Source organism: Perna viridis, chromosome 2 (genome assembly GCF_037379345.1).
Source record: "Perna viridis isolate PV_CMFRI_1.1 ecotype Kerala chromosome 2, ASM3737934v1, whole genome shotgun sequence".
NCBI classification, from domain to species: domain Eukaryota; kingdom Metazoa; phylum Mollusca; class Bivalvia; order Mytilida; family Mytilidae; genus Perna; species Perna viridis.
In genome coordinates this window covers 47,271,339-47,284,154 of record NC_142446.1, presented here as the reverse complement: position 1 = coordinate 47,284,154, position 12,816 = coordinate 47,271,339, and the positions used below count along the sequence as shown (strand labels likewise).

The following is a 12,816-nucleotide window of genomic DNA, read 5'->3' as shown; positions in this document are numbered from 1 at the left end:
CAGAGCTTTTAGTATAATATCTGTTCAAGTTGTACGATCGTGCAACATCGCACACTTATCAATCCACCCCGAGGACAGGATAGACCGGTCATGTCAGACACACCTAGTCCAGCTTTCTGATGACTTTTTGTTCATCAAATTGTGAATTTTAACTGTAAATATGTATGCTTCTTTCACTTCTCCGTTCTTTTGAATTTCTTTGACGACTTTATGTATGCTTCACCGCAATACCAGCTGAACATTTGTTTGAGTCGAGACCCAGTTCGGTGGGGACGTAAGCTTTTAGTTCAAGTCAAAATGGACCAAGCTCATGCAAGTGAGGCGTTTACCCAAAAAATCACATATCCATCGAACCAAAGTTCATAACGCATATCTTTATTCTGTAAACCATACAAAAATACAACATACATATTTTTTTTTAGATTTCCGCTCACAATCTTACTCTCAAAATGTAAATTTGCATAAACATTCACATTTTTTTCCCAATTTCCACTAAAACTTGTGCACTTTCCTATTTAGTAATTGATAAATGTACAGAATTTTTTCAGTATTTTTTTGCACTCAGACAAAAATGTGGACGGGCGCACAGGCGGACAGAATACCACAGACAAAACGAGAAGTACAGGACACCAACATCATAATGCAGATATCTAAACGAGTTAAGGTATTCTTCAGTTAATTAATATGAAGTGTTCGTCTTCAACAGATTGGCTGATATACCATTTTATTTCTTAAAATGCCGAAACTTTCAGTATCCTTTGGTTTATTGAAACATTTAACTTCTTATTCAATTTATTTTAACGAAACTTTACATATTAATTTACATATTATGTATTTATATATTTTGTACCTGTAATTTATTATTATTATTGTTTATACATAAGCCTATGTTAATATTATACACAGTGTGTATGTGTGTGTGAGTTTTTGTGCGTGTGTGTTGGTGTGTTTTTTTTTGTGCGTGTGTGTGTACGCACGTGCATGTGTGATTGCGGTTAGTGGGTAAACGTGTGCACGTGTTTGTCACTGTGTAATGTTAAGCGCTCAGTGTAATATTTAATTGTGTTAGATAAGTGCTATATAAAAACTTTGTAATAATAATAATAATCCTTTCTGCAATATCATTTTGTACTGCATAAAGATATTCACTGAAAACATAAGTAGCATTTAACATCTATAGATGTGACATGATCATTTTAAAAGTATTTCACAATAGAATGTTTTAGAGGTGCTAACAATGTTTAAAAAATTTTCAACACGTTAACATTGCAACTCCATGCTGTTCTCCGGGATGCACTTTACTATATATTGAGCACCAATAGGCACAAAACACACATTGTTAATTTCAACTGTAAATGTCTGAACTCTAATACTACATTCTAGATGACATGATGTTCACGAATTCTGAAAAATAAAAGTGAAATTACTCTATAATTGCATTATTCTTTGATGATAAACCGCGAGCTCTTGTTTATCAGAATGTGCACAAAGCAGTACCCAACTTACACGTGAGCGAATTGAATTCAGTGGTATTTTATAAGTTCAAAAGAATCATCACGGATACAATTTGAACTTTCTGAAAAAAATGCTAAATACGGACATATCATAACTTTTCATTCGACATGGTGTATCTATCTCAAACACAGGGACATGTGCAGATATATTCCATTCGGGTATTCTGGTATACAATGAACGTGTTTCTAAAAGGGAAGAAAAAAACAGAGGATGCCTACTCTACCTTGTCCATGCTCTGCATTTTTGGTATTTAGTCTAGAATGCTCTTTGACTTATGATTCATTTTTGTATTTATAGTTTCAGCATCACTTTTATATTTGTCTTTGTTTTTTTTAATGGCCAGCCCAATAAATCGTTAATAGTTTGATCGTTGGTTTTAATTTGCATTTTTCTACTGTTAATTAATTAAGCACGTTTTTTATATACCTTCGTAGTTTATCTGCCCGTCTCCGTCCATGTCCGCCTCTAAAATCATCTGGTCTATTTCACTGTCCGTCAGTGCCTCGCCTAGACTTGACATTACTTTTCGGAGCTCAGATTCGCTAATATATCCGTTTCCATCACAATCAAATACTCTAAAAGCTTCCATGAGGTCCTTTTCTGGTTCTATATTATCACTCAGCTTTTTAGACATCAGTTCAATAAACTCAGAAAACTCAATGGTTCCGTTTCCTGTAAAACCCTAACATTTATAAATAATGTAATAAAACAGCAAAGCAAATTTTGCCTATAAAAGGTATTATTATTAAGACGACCTATTGTGTCGTATCGTCTGTGTTTATTATTTGTATATCATTGGACGTGTGATGTTTCCTAGGTCTCAACCGCGGAGTCTCAACATTCAGTTACATTCAAAAGCATGTCGTAGTACATGTATTTACTTCAAGACTGAGGTTATCACTTCATTCAATAAACAATCTTGTTTTAAAGGCTTTTCTTTACGCGCCTGATTTTTCGAAGGAATAGGTACAAATTTACATTGAAACTCATGTGAGAATAAAAATCCTCGTCTTTTATTTCTTTTGCGGTCAGGGCCTTTTAAAGCTTAAATAAATTAAGAAGGAAGAGCTTGGGTAAGGGACATACCTCATGAAATCAGTAATATGTTTGTATCATATTCAATTTCAGCATAGCCTGTCAAGCTTTCATTTGAAACAGAATGAAATCCGTCCAGGTTACTTTGATGCTTTCACGGTATTGATGTAAAATGCTGAATACGAATACAAACGTTCCAATGATTTTTATGAGTTGTGTCACATATCCTAGGTTTACATCCTTAAGATGCGTTTACACTTGTGAAAGACCTTTTGGGGATCTCTAAAAATATTTACTATTTTGAATTTAGGTTATACGCTGGTGCATTTGTTGCGTTTCCTTTTCCAATGTCATCCACTCATGCAAAAAGATGTAACACTGTATAGTAGTATTTCACATCAGTGGAAGAAATTAAGGATCTTTAATAAGGACTCGTGTATGATCCTATTAATAAAAAAAACAACGGAAAGCCTTTGCTTCTAACTTACCGTTGCTTACTGTAAGACTTAAAACTATGTATAGAAACAGGTCCTAAACATTTAAACATTAATATACCATCAATATCGACTTCTCTTATCATATCTGCTAGTTCCTTATCAGTCGGGTTCTGTCCCAAGGATTTCATAACAGTACCAAGCTCTTCACTTGTGATCTTGCCGTCTCCATTTCTATCGAAAAGACTAAATGCGTCTTTCAACTCTACAACAAAATAAAAAGTCCGTGAGTGGGATGTTGTAGACGGTCGGATTGATTATGACTCTATGATAACAGTGGCAGATCCAGGTGGGGCCATTTTTTTAATTTTGTGCAAAATTCGTTGAAAATCTTCAAATCATAGCTTGGAAACCACTTTTTAAAAAATTCTGGATCCGCCCTGTATAATGCGGATTACAATGCCAATTTCAAACGACGAAATTGTGTAATTGAGTTGGAACTTTGATCATTGATTGAAAACATACTTAAGATACTAGTTAGGTGTATTTGTGTGTCTAGGTGAACTTAAATATCTATCATATCTTTTTATGGTTGATATGATAAATTAGATTAAACCTGCAATCTGCTCTTCTGTCAAACTTGGGCGTGCCTACAAAATAATGTCAATAGGTAACTATATATATATGTGTGTATGATGTAGTCTCCATGTGTGATTATCAAAAATACATTAAAAACCTATTTTATGTACATTTTATGTATAAATGTAGTTGTATCTTATCGACGCACCGCAAACTTTGCATAACTATTTTTTCTGTTTCTGACGGCTGCAAATACTTGTACTTGTAATCTGTGTTCTTCTTGTTTCGTGTTTTCTACTAATATCGTATCTACCATTATATGTTCTAACTAAGTAATTGAACAGAAAACATTAAAGTCCATTGATTTGGAAACTTTTAATTCAGAGAATTTAAAACAATGAGAACGGTCGTTTATAAACACGCCTACGTGCAGGTACGATATAAAAATAGGTTTTCAAAGAACTTAATCTGATAAAGAGGTATTCCAATAAGAGGACGACCATTTGATTCTGAGGTGGGGGTCTGGCAGATTTTGGTTATAAATATTCTGGCCTACACCTCGTGGAGAGTAAATATATATTCTGACCTCGTTCTAGATACTTCTTACAGTGAAATGGAAATAAATAATCTTGCACCAATGTGGTTGAAAATAAATTTTCTGACCCACAAAATTTCAAAGATAAATATTCTGACCCCACAAAATTTGCCAGTCCCCACCCCCAGAATCAAATGGTCTCCAAAAAGTTTTTTTGCATTTATTTCGTATTTCATGAAAGTGTCAACAAATCTGAAGAAAACATTGAGAAATTTACGAACGATGTTAACTTTAAAATTCGAAGTCAATATTTGGGAACTGTTAGCATTAAGATCCTTGTAGTTCTAGAACTTTGGAAACTCGTCGTTTAAGCATATGTCGTAGCTTTACCTTGATGGATAGGTAAAGTGCAACAAGGATATTTTCCAATCCACATTCAAGAACTGCAGTACGAAAAGAATCGAGAACCCCAACGTACTAAAAACCATTGTCACACACTCTATATAAGTCAACATTACTTAACTAAACGTATCTTTTCCACGAATAGATACAGCTGTCAATCAATAACTTTGGTGGTGTCAATTCTGTATGCTGTTAATAAAAGCATACGGAATTTCGTTCCCTATATCGTTTTCAGTATACATGTGTATTGTTATATTGTAAATCATGAGGATCAAGATTATAAACAAGACATTCACCCTGCCCCTAGATAAACAAAATAAATAATTTTGACTTACCATTTTCCAAATAAGTGGTAGACAGTCGTCCGTGTCAACTAAAATTGGTCCTAATGGTTATAAGATATTAAATTTGGGGTGTTTACGGGGTAATTCAATATTTTATGTGTTTATTTATTTAATATTGTAAATGATTTTATAGGATGTAATTTATAATTATATAAGTTCTGTTATCAGAGATCTTTATTGAAAATGTTACCGATCCAAACAACGACATTTTAACCTTACCCAAGACCTTTTCCTGATTTTCTAAAGACTAGTTTGTTTAAAGGGACTTTATCATTCTTTCTAAACAAGACAAATGAATTATGAACAAGGCACATGGAGTATTGCAGTACATATGTGGAACTGATTTAAACAAAGATTGCTAATTTGGTTTTATTCAGATAACCAAAACTTTTTTCTTGTGTATTTCATTGTACCTTCTCTCTGTTTCCTTTTTATGAGTTAGCTGTATGCAGGAGGATGATGTACCTCAGCAACAGTTCCATCGAAAATATATCTTACATACCCGGAAGCCTGACGCTTCAAGAAATCTTCAGTGCATCTACTTGGACGGGGTTCGAGTATAATGGTTCCACTAACATCTCATATTAGTAAAGATCGACACTTGACATTTCTTACTGACAGAATTAAAGTATCATGTATTTCAGGACAAATTTGATGTTTAAAAAAAAAACTGATAGAACTCCGAAAACAATTAATTGATTGATTGTTGGGGTTTAACGCACGAACAGCAATATTTCTAGAAAACAATTAAAGGTTATACTTTGGTAATAACATTTTAATTTCTTATTTCAAATTCGCATTTAGTAATCACATATAGAACAACACCTCCTTAATTTTTTTTACAACTTTTCCCCATCTTCATTATTAAGTTAAATATTTGAATTAATTAAGCATTTTGCATGCACTCCGATTTAGAACGAAGTTTAGTTTGTCAAACGTTGAAAAACAGATGCGGGGAAAGAAATGGTGGCGAAAATTCACCTCTTTATTCGTGAAGGTAGGAACATTTGTAAACATAATAAGAAACGGCTGTTGAATATATTTTCCCCAAGTGCCTATTTCACAGTTATTTACATCGACCAGGAAGCCCGGGTATATAAAAAAAAAGTCTTTATCAGGTTGTTGTTATCTTACGATAAGTTAAATAAATTGTTAGTTTTTGTTTCATATGACAATTCCATTTTGTTGAACCGTTTAGATACCTCAACGGGATTGCCGATGTTTTAGAACGATTTTAATCATTTTTTTTAATCAATAAGTTGGAACAGACCAAGTTATTAAGTGATATTATAGGCATATGTGTCTTACTATGAAAAAGACAACCGGAAGGTAAGATTGAGGGTTTAAGAATGGGAACACATACTCAATCTTGTGTTCTGATACGAAAAGCATTGTTAGAGCATCAACAGATGACGATGACATGATTCGTTCTAATAGCACCATTTTTCTTTTTACCTTCCTACAAGTATATTCCTTCTTCAAATTTATCTCATAACACGTGACTTTAGTATAAAATTGATAACAACCCGGTGTTTTAGAAGAATATAATATGTAAAACTTCAATCGTTTTAAAGATATTTGTAAAGCAACGAAAGACGCATTAAGTATATAAGTTTCATTTATTTAACATTTACAGGTCATAAATACAGAATTACTGTATTCACTTTTTATCCCGAATCTAGTTTGCCTTTATTATAAAATAAAGTTCCTTTATTAGTTGTCTTAATATCCTTGGTTTATCCCCCTTCAAACATGAAAATATCAATTTTGAACGGCGTCAACATAATTGAATATACATTGTATATATTATCGAATTTTAAGTTTACTTTAGATGAACATCACACAAATTCACCTTCGAAATTAAATTTTCTGTTGAGTACACTTGAAATTTTCATCCATTTTCAAAGTAAACGGTATAAAAAATCTACAAACAGAATTAAAATCTAGATAGTATTGTTGGTTTTGTTTGCTATTGAATGTGTAAACGTTATGTTGGATCGCTTTTCTTTACTTTATTTGAAATCTGTAGTTTGTTCAATAAGTGTGCAATGGAGTGTGGTCTTGGGTATGCTTTTAGCACAAAAATAAGTAAACTCTTTTCAAATGAACATGATCTGATTATATTAGTCTTCAATCAAATTCTCTAGTCACTTATTATATATACATACTGATCAAGGGCAGACAGAAAGAAATGGAAGTGTGAATTCATGTTATAATACGCAACCATGGTAAGTTTGTAAGGAATTTTGTAGATTCAATTAATAGTAAGCTATTTTACTGAAGGAAAGATTTCGAAAGAAATATTTTTCATATTGATATAAATCATTGCATTGACCACATACAGTGGCGGGTCCAACGGGATTGCAGGGGACCGGCACCCCCTTTTCATGGGAAAATTAGTAATTTTCAAGAGTAAAATTAACAAAAAATAGAAAATATTGTCCTATCACCCTCCTATTTCCGAGGCTGACATACCATGGTTTCAGTTAAATATTCAACAAACTGAAACGAAGAAATGACAAATGTGGGTTATGGCTCACAATTGTGAACACTTCCCTTTGATACTTGACCATTCGATGTAGTTATTATTTAATTTTTAATCATAATATCATCAAATCATTCACAAAGAAATGGTAATGACAAACCATTATTTTTTAATACAACGCCAATGCACATACACTTAATGTGTTTCATATCAAAAATGGTATCCCCTTCCTATCCTTTTACGCGCTTGTTTAAAGAGAAGAGAAGAGGATAATATTTTTGATGTGAAACAAGTGCCTGTGCGTCAATGCTGATTTTTACATTTTAGGCAGACCAACTCACCGAAGAACAAATTGCTGGTAAGTTTATTTTGTAAAAAAAATCGTGTATAATATTATTGGTGACAGTCAAGTACTCGTATTAAAGAAAAGTTGAGCATCCACAATGTAATAAAATTTATACATAACAATACACGTCACTACAATACCATTTCTACTTATGAAACGCCCGAATTTAAACATGATTTAAATTGGGACAGTTATGGACTCATGATGTTACTTCTGTAATAGCGGAGGACACTTACAGGAGCGGATTCAGGCGGGGGCGCATCCGGTGATACCAACTAAAATTAGACATTTGTTTTTGTGAACATGAAATTGTTTTGCATATATCCTACCTCCAAAATTTAATTATATTACCGCCCAACCCCAATATGAAATACTGGATCCATTCCGACATACCAATCCACCAGCTCCATGCTCCCCATCTTTTAGGAAGAGTCCGGATATACCATTTACTTATATTTTTAAGTGCGTGTTATTTTTATTAATTGCATGGCATGTTGTATGTGTAAATTTTATTGATCTAGTCGTTATCCCTAGATCAGAAAACAGTTCTTTTTATTACCAGTAGCATCCTAGTTCCCTTGAATTTCCACGTACAAAGAACCTGTCTGTTATATAGAGAAAAACCCAGAAGACATACACCTGTTTTGTTCGTTAGTTCGTTACAAACAGTACCTCCAGGACCATAAATAGTCTTTAGCACGTTATACATCTTGCCATCTGTCTTTTTATCGCAGTCTCGGGCATACTTATAACCCCTTTCTGTTGTAGAGTTTTATGAAGCCTTTCGATCTTTTGACAAAAGTGGGGAAGGTTCAATCAGCATACAGGATCTCGGAACAGTTATGATGGCACTTGGTCAGAACCCAACAAATCAGGAATTAAGGGAAATGACACAAGCCTATGCTGACCCAGAAAGTAAAGGTAGGTTGACCAGTATGAGCTGGATGAGATATCAAGGGTCGCTTTTGATCAGAAGGTATTACAAAGGCTAACGTACATGAAAATGGTACAGAAACTCTTCAAATATCTGTTGTTAGATGTTATCATCTTCTTTTGTTATATTTTAACCACTTGATTTTTAAACAAACCGAAATGTAATAGCATTTGTAGCCAAAATTAAAATAATCGGCTCCTAATGTTTTTTTTGTGTTTAGGCAGATAGAGAAATTATTTCATTTTATGATTGTTAATTTAAAACAATCAATATCGGTAATTATTATATTTTCAAAGATCACGAACATGATTTCTGCTGAATGTTGAGAATAAGATACATGTATTTTGGATAGGGTCCTTTTTTCTGGGTACGTAGGGAAAGGGCAAACAAACATGATATTGATTTAGTTCTGATATTGAATACATCTATATATTTTTGTAAAGGAAAAGGATCAAATTATTTTGACGATTAGTAAAATGTTTGTTTTCTCGGAAAATAACAGGCGAGGAACTCATCGACTTTCCTAATTTTTTGGAGCTCGTTGCACGAAAGGTAAAAGAGATGGATTCTGAAGAAGAACTTCGCGAAGCATTTAAAGCATTTGACAGGAATGGTGATGATATCATAGACGCATTTGAGCTTAGACAAGCGATGTTAAACCTAGGAGAAAAACTGACTGATGCTGAAATAGATGAAATGATAAGAGCAGCTGATAAGGATGGAGACGGACAAGTCCATTACGAAGGTATACCTATTTTGTTTACGGAGAGAAATTGACGAGGGTGGACCTCTCTTTTAAAAGATGTAATAGAAAAGTTTTTCTAGTAACAATTATATAAAAAGTATATATATACACACACAAAAGTATACACGTTTATAAAACCGGTGTAGACCTATTTCTTGAAACGGAAGTTGTTTTTATTCAACATTCACATTCGGTACTTATGGCTTATAAAAAGAAACAGAGAGAGAAACAGGAGAAAATTTAGTCAAACTTTTCATGAAGTCGTTCAGATTTTTCATTGTCACACCTCTCAATACTTGTCTGGAAACATTTCAATTTCTAGGAGGCCAAGGCCAATTTTGGCAATATTTTCTTTTTTGTTGACTTTTTACCTTTTGTAATTACTTATAGCTCTGATATTGAATATTAAAATCCACGCATTTGGTTTGGAAGAGAAAGTCAGGTGAACTATGATTCTAGCAGAATGTAATCCAGTGACAAAGACCTGACAGGGAAAAAACGTAAAATAAACAAAATGATACGTGCAAAGCAACACAAGTAAATGAGCAACTTGGACTCCACTAAAAACTGGTAGCATGGACCATGTTCACCGGTAGGGCAAGTGTCCTCTGCTTTTCTAGAAACACCCATCGAGTTGCTCATAAAAAGTCAAGTCCGGGGTAGACAAAAGAGAAAAGGAATTTATGAACAAATCGGTTCTCATAATGCAGATGGACACACCGTAACGATTCACGAGTTCATGATGACGATCTAGAAGCTACATCATCGCCGTAGCACCTTGTATGCTTGGTACGGTTTAGAGCATATCTCAGTGAGAAAGCAAGGTAAAAATGCATTTATCACAATGTTTGTTTGTTTGTATTATTGTTGTTGTTGTTGGATTCAGACACACCACTTTTTTATTGGTAAGAAATACCATACAAGTACTGAAATCATTATTATCTTATGTTCGAACATTTCATAATGTATATATATATTTTTATTATAGAATTTGTACATATGATGACTTCTAAGTAGTCAACAGCAGATCGGGCATTTATGACAATTTGTTTGCTTTTGGCTTGCCATTTGCAGAGATAAGTGTTTTGTTTCGCCAATTGCCGAGTTAAGTGTTCTACGAGAATGCAGTCAGATATTGATTAAAGCTCACATTTTGAGCCTACACTATCATGCTTCATCTAAACATATCGCCTTCATGGCATATCGCTACACTTCGTCATATATCAGTATTATGATACCGATATTCTGACTACGCAATTATAGTATATTTAAAATCTATATCTCTGTCATTCTATGTATGTGCAATCCTTTGATACATAGCATATGAAATAAAGGTATCCTTTATATATAATTTTTATGTCTTATTTCGATCATCCGCAGTATAAGTACGTTGCCCTTTTCCTGAACTACGGAGGATTAATATTTGAATAAACATAATACTGAAAAAAAAACACATTTTATTATCGAAGGTATCGCCACAACTGTCGTATGTGGTCAATTATACGTATATGCGGTGCTGTTTTCTTTATCTATGGTGTTATTATCTTTATATGCGGTACTTTCGTCTTTATATGCGGTAGTTTTTATCTTTACATGCAGTGAGTTTATCTTCATACGCTGTGGTTTTATCTTTACATGCGTTGGTTTTTCTGTATCGGTATTCTTCTTTACATGCTGTCCATATGTCTTTCTGTAAAAAAAAAAACTTTGTATGATATTTACGAGGCAAGGTTTCATTATCTCATTGCAAGTTGGACCAAGTGAAAGAGTTAGGCGTAAAACGAAGTGATGAAATTGCGTTTGAAATGTTTGCTTAGCCTTTATCATGTAGTTTCGGAAGCCCCGTAAAATGGTGGAAATCCTTCTTGGAAACTTATTAGAAAGTAACTTTACGATAATGGAAATTACCCGCTATGAATTACGTCATTGTGACCTATATTTTAGGTACGAACGACTCTGGTTAAGTTCTTGGGTTAGGTCCATATCTCGGGTATTATATGTAGTAGTCCAATGATACTAGTATTCGATTAGAAGTGTCTTGGGTAGCATGTCAGCATCTGGCACTATGAATTCGATCATACCGTATTAAAAAGTTTGTACATCATGAATTAGATCATACCGTATTAAAAAGTTCGCACATCATGAATTCGATCATACCGTATTAAAAAGTTCGCACATCATGAATTCGATCATACCGTCTTAAAAAGTTTGTACACAAATAAAGAATATAAAGAAGGTTTGATAGCATATGAAGAACAGAGTACTTAGTATTAAAAAAGAAAACGTCCGCATATAAAGATAAACCCACAGATAAAACGACCGTATATAAAGATAACCCCACAGATAATACCACCGCATATGAATATAAACCAACCGCATATAAAGATGAAAGCATCTCATAAACTGAAAGCATATAAAAATAATAGCACCATAGATAAAGAAAACAGCACCGCATGTAGATATAATTGACCACATAAGGCAGCTGTAGCGTTCCATATCATCCAGTTTCGACAAAATGGAACAGTGAAGATTTTTTTTTATTTCCACAAAACGTGGTTTACTGAACTTTGTAAAAGTTCTTAGTGAGGTAATCACCAAGAGTGTCGAGTTAATTGTCTTGGGTAACATTGGATCTACAAGAAATCTTCTAAATTGCAATTTGTTCCAACGTAATTTCAAACATCACACCAGAATAAAGGATTTTAGCAAAGAACTTTTTATCGAAATTTATTTGTGATACTTTCATACATAGTCACATAATATTTAAAAACAAGTACGATTTTTAAGAAAAAAAGACAGTCGACGCAGTAAAATTTTGTTCTTTTTACTTATAAGTTTCTAGCTTCATTCAAGAAAATAACACATGCCACACAATTTCAATTTTCGATAGTCTTTTCGAACGCCACTAAGTAATCAGTATTTGGCCAATCGGGAAAGAGCATTGCGATCAGGTGACTTGCGTTTCCATAGAAGAGTGTCCTTTTGGTCTTAGGGTAAAAAGTGAAACTATACCGACTGCGTCGGAAAAAAAGGAAAAAAAAAATAATTAAGCTACATGTGACTTGCATCAAATTTCGTACATCGTACATCTCATATCGGAGTTCGATGATAGGGATGCACCTCAGAGCGGAATGGAAACGGAGAAAGAAACGACTCTTCTGTCCTGATATTCACGAGGGATTTTTACACGAGAAGCACAGAATAAAAAACCAAGCCAGCTCTGACTTCCAAATAATTCCTTTTGCAAAGTTGCTCACTTTTACAATTAAACGGACGTTTTTAAACTGTGTGTACATTTTACTGTGTATTAACTACTAGTATACTCATGGTAAACAGTGGTAACATATTATAAATGAGTATGTCCTATTTCATCATTCTTATTTTTCTCGCTCATATGTTCTATGCAATTTTTTTTCGATCGGTAAAATGTCCTTTGCCTTTGATGTGATAATAAATTAATTA

General features: G+C 33.5%; 2 protein-coding genes across 3 annotated transcripts; one reads left to right on the top strand and one right to left on the bottom strand.

The window, feature by feature from the left end:
- Positions 1 to 359: 359 nt before the first annotated feature.
- LOC148625422 (uncharacterized) lies at positions 360 to 5,285 on the bottom strand. The gene is made up of 5 exons (XM_088568947.1): positions 4,836 to 5,285; positions 3,601 to 3,634; positions 3,106 to 3,249; positions 1,942 to 2,187; positions 360 to 1,404 (listed from the first exon to the last, which is right to left on the bottom strand). The coding sequence occupies exons 1-5, from the start codon at positions 4,836 to 4,838 to the stop codon at positions 1,373 to 1,375; spliced, it is 459 nt and encodes a 152-aa protein (XP_088425073.1). The 5' UTR covers positions 4,839 to 5,285; the 3' UTR covers positions 360 to 1,372.
- A 416-nt stretch (positions 5,286 to 5,701) lies between these two features.
- LOC148625421 (uncharacterized) lies at positions 5,702 to 10,805 on the top strand. Of its 2 annotated transcripts, XM_088568944.1 has the most exons (6): positions 5,702 to 5,841; positions 7,021 to 7,072; positions 7,657 to 7,687; positions 8,444 to 8,596; positions 9,112 to 9,354; positions 10,343 to 10,805. In XM_088568944.1, exons 2-6 carry the CDS (start codon positions 7,070 to 7,072, stop codon positions 10,369 to 10,371), a joined length of 459 nt encoding a protein of 152 aa, XP_088425070.1. In that variant the 5' UTR covers positions 5,702 to 5,841; positions 7,021 to 7,069; the 3' UTR covers positions 10,372 to 10,805. The 2 variants fall into 2 exon arrangements, with proteins under 2 accessions (XP_088425070.1, XP_088425071.1); XM_088568945.1 differs by lacking the exons at positions 5,702 to 5,841; positions 7,021 to 7,072 and adding an exon at positions 6,034 to 6,173.
- The last annotated feature ends 2,011 nt before the right edge of the window (positions 10,806 to 12,816 follow it).

Excerpts from the sequence above, each read along its gene's own strand:
- LOC148625422 (XM_088568947.1), bottom strand. Across the intron at positions 3,250-3,600 it reads GACAGAAGAGCAGATTGCAG|AGTTGAAAGACGCATTTAGT; the intron begins GTTTAATCTAAT and ends ATTTTGTTGTAG. Across the intron at positions 2,188-3,105 it reads AAGAGAAGTCGATATTGATG|GAAACGGAACCATTGAGTTT; the intron begins GTATATTAATGT and ends AGGGTTTTACAG.
- LOC148625421 (XM_088568944.1), top strand. Across the intron at positions 8,597-9,111 it reads TGCTGACCCAGAAAGTAAAG|GCGAGGAACTCATCGACTTT; the intron begins GTAGGTTGACCA and ends GGAAAATAACAG. Across the intron at positions 9,355-10,342 it reads CGGACAAGTCCATTACGAAG|AATTTGTACATATGATGACT; the intron begins GTATACCTATTT and ends TTTTTATTATAG.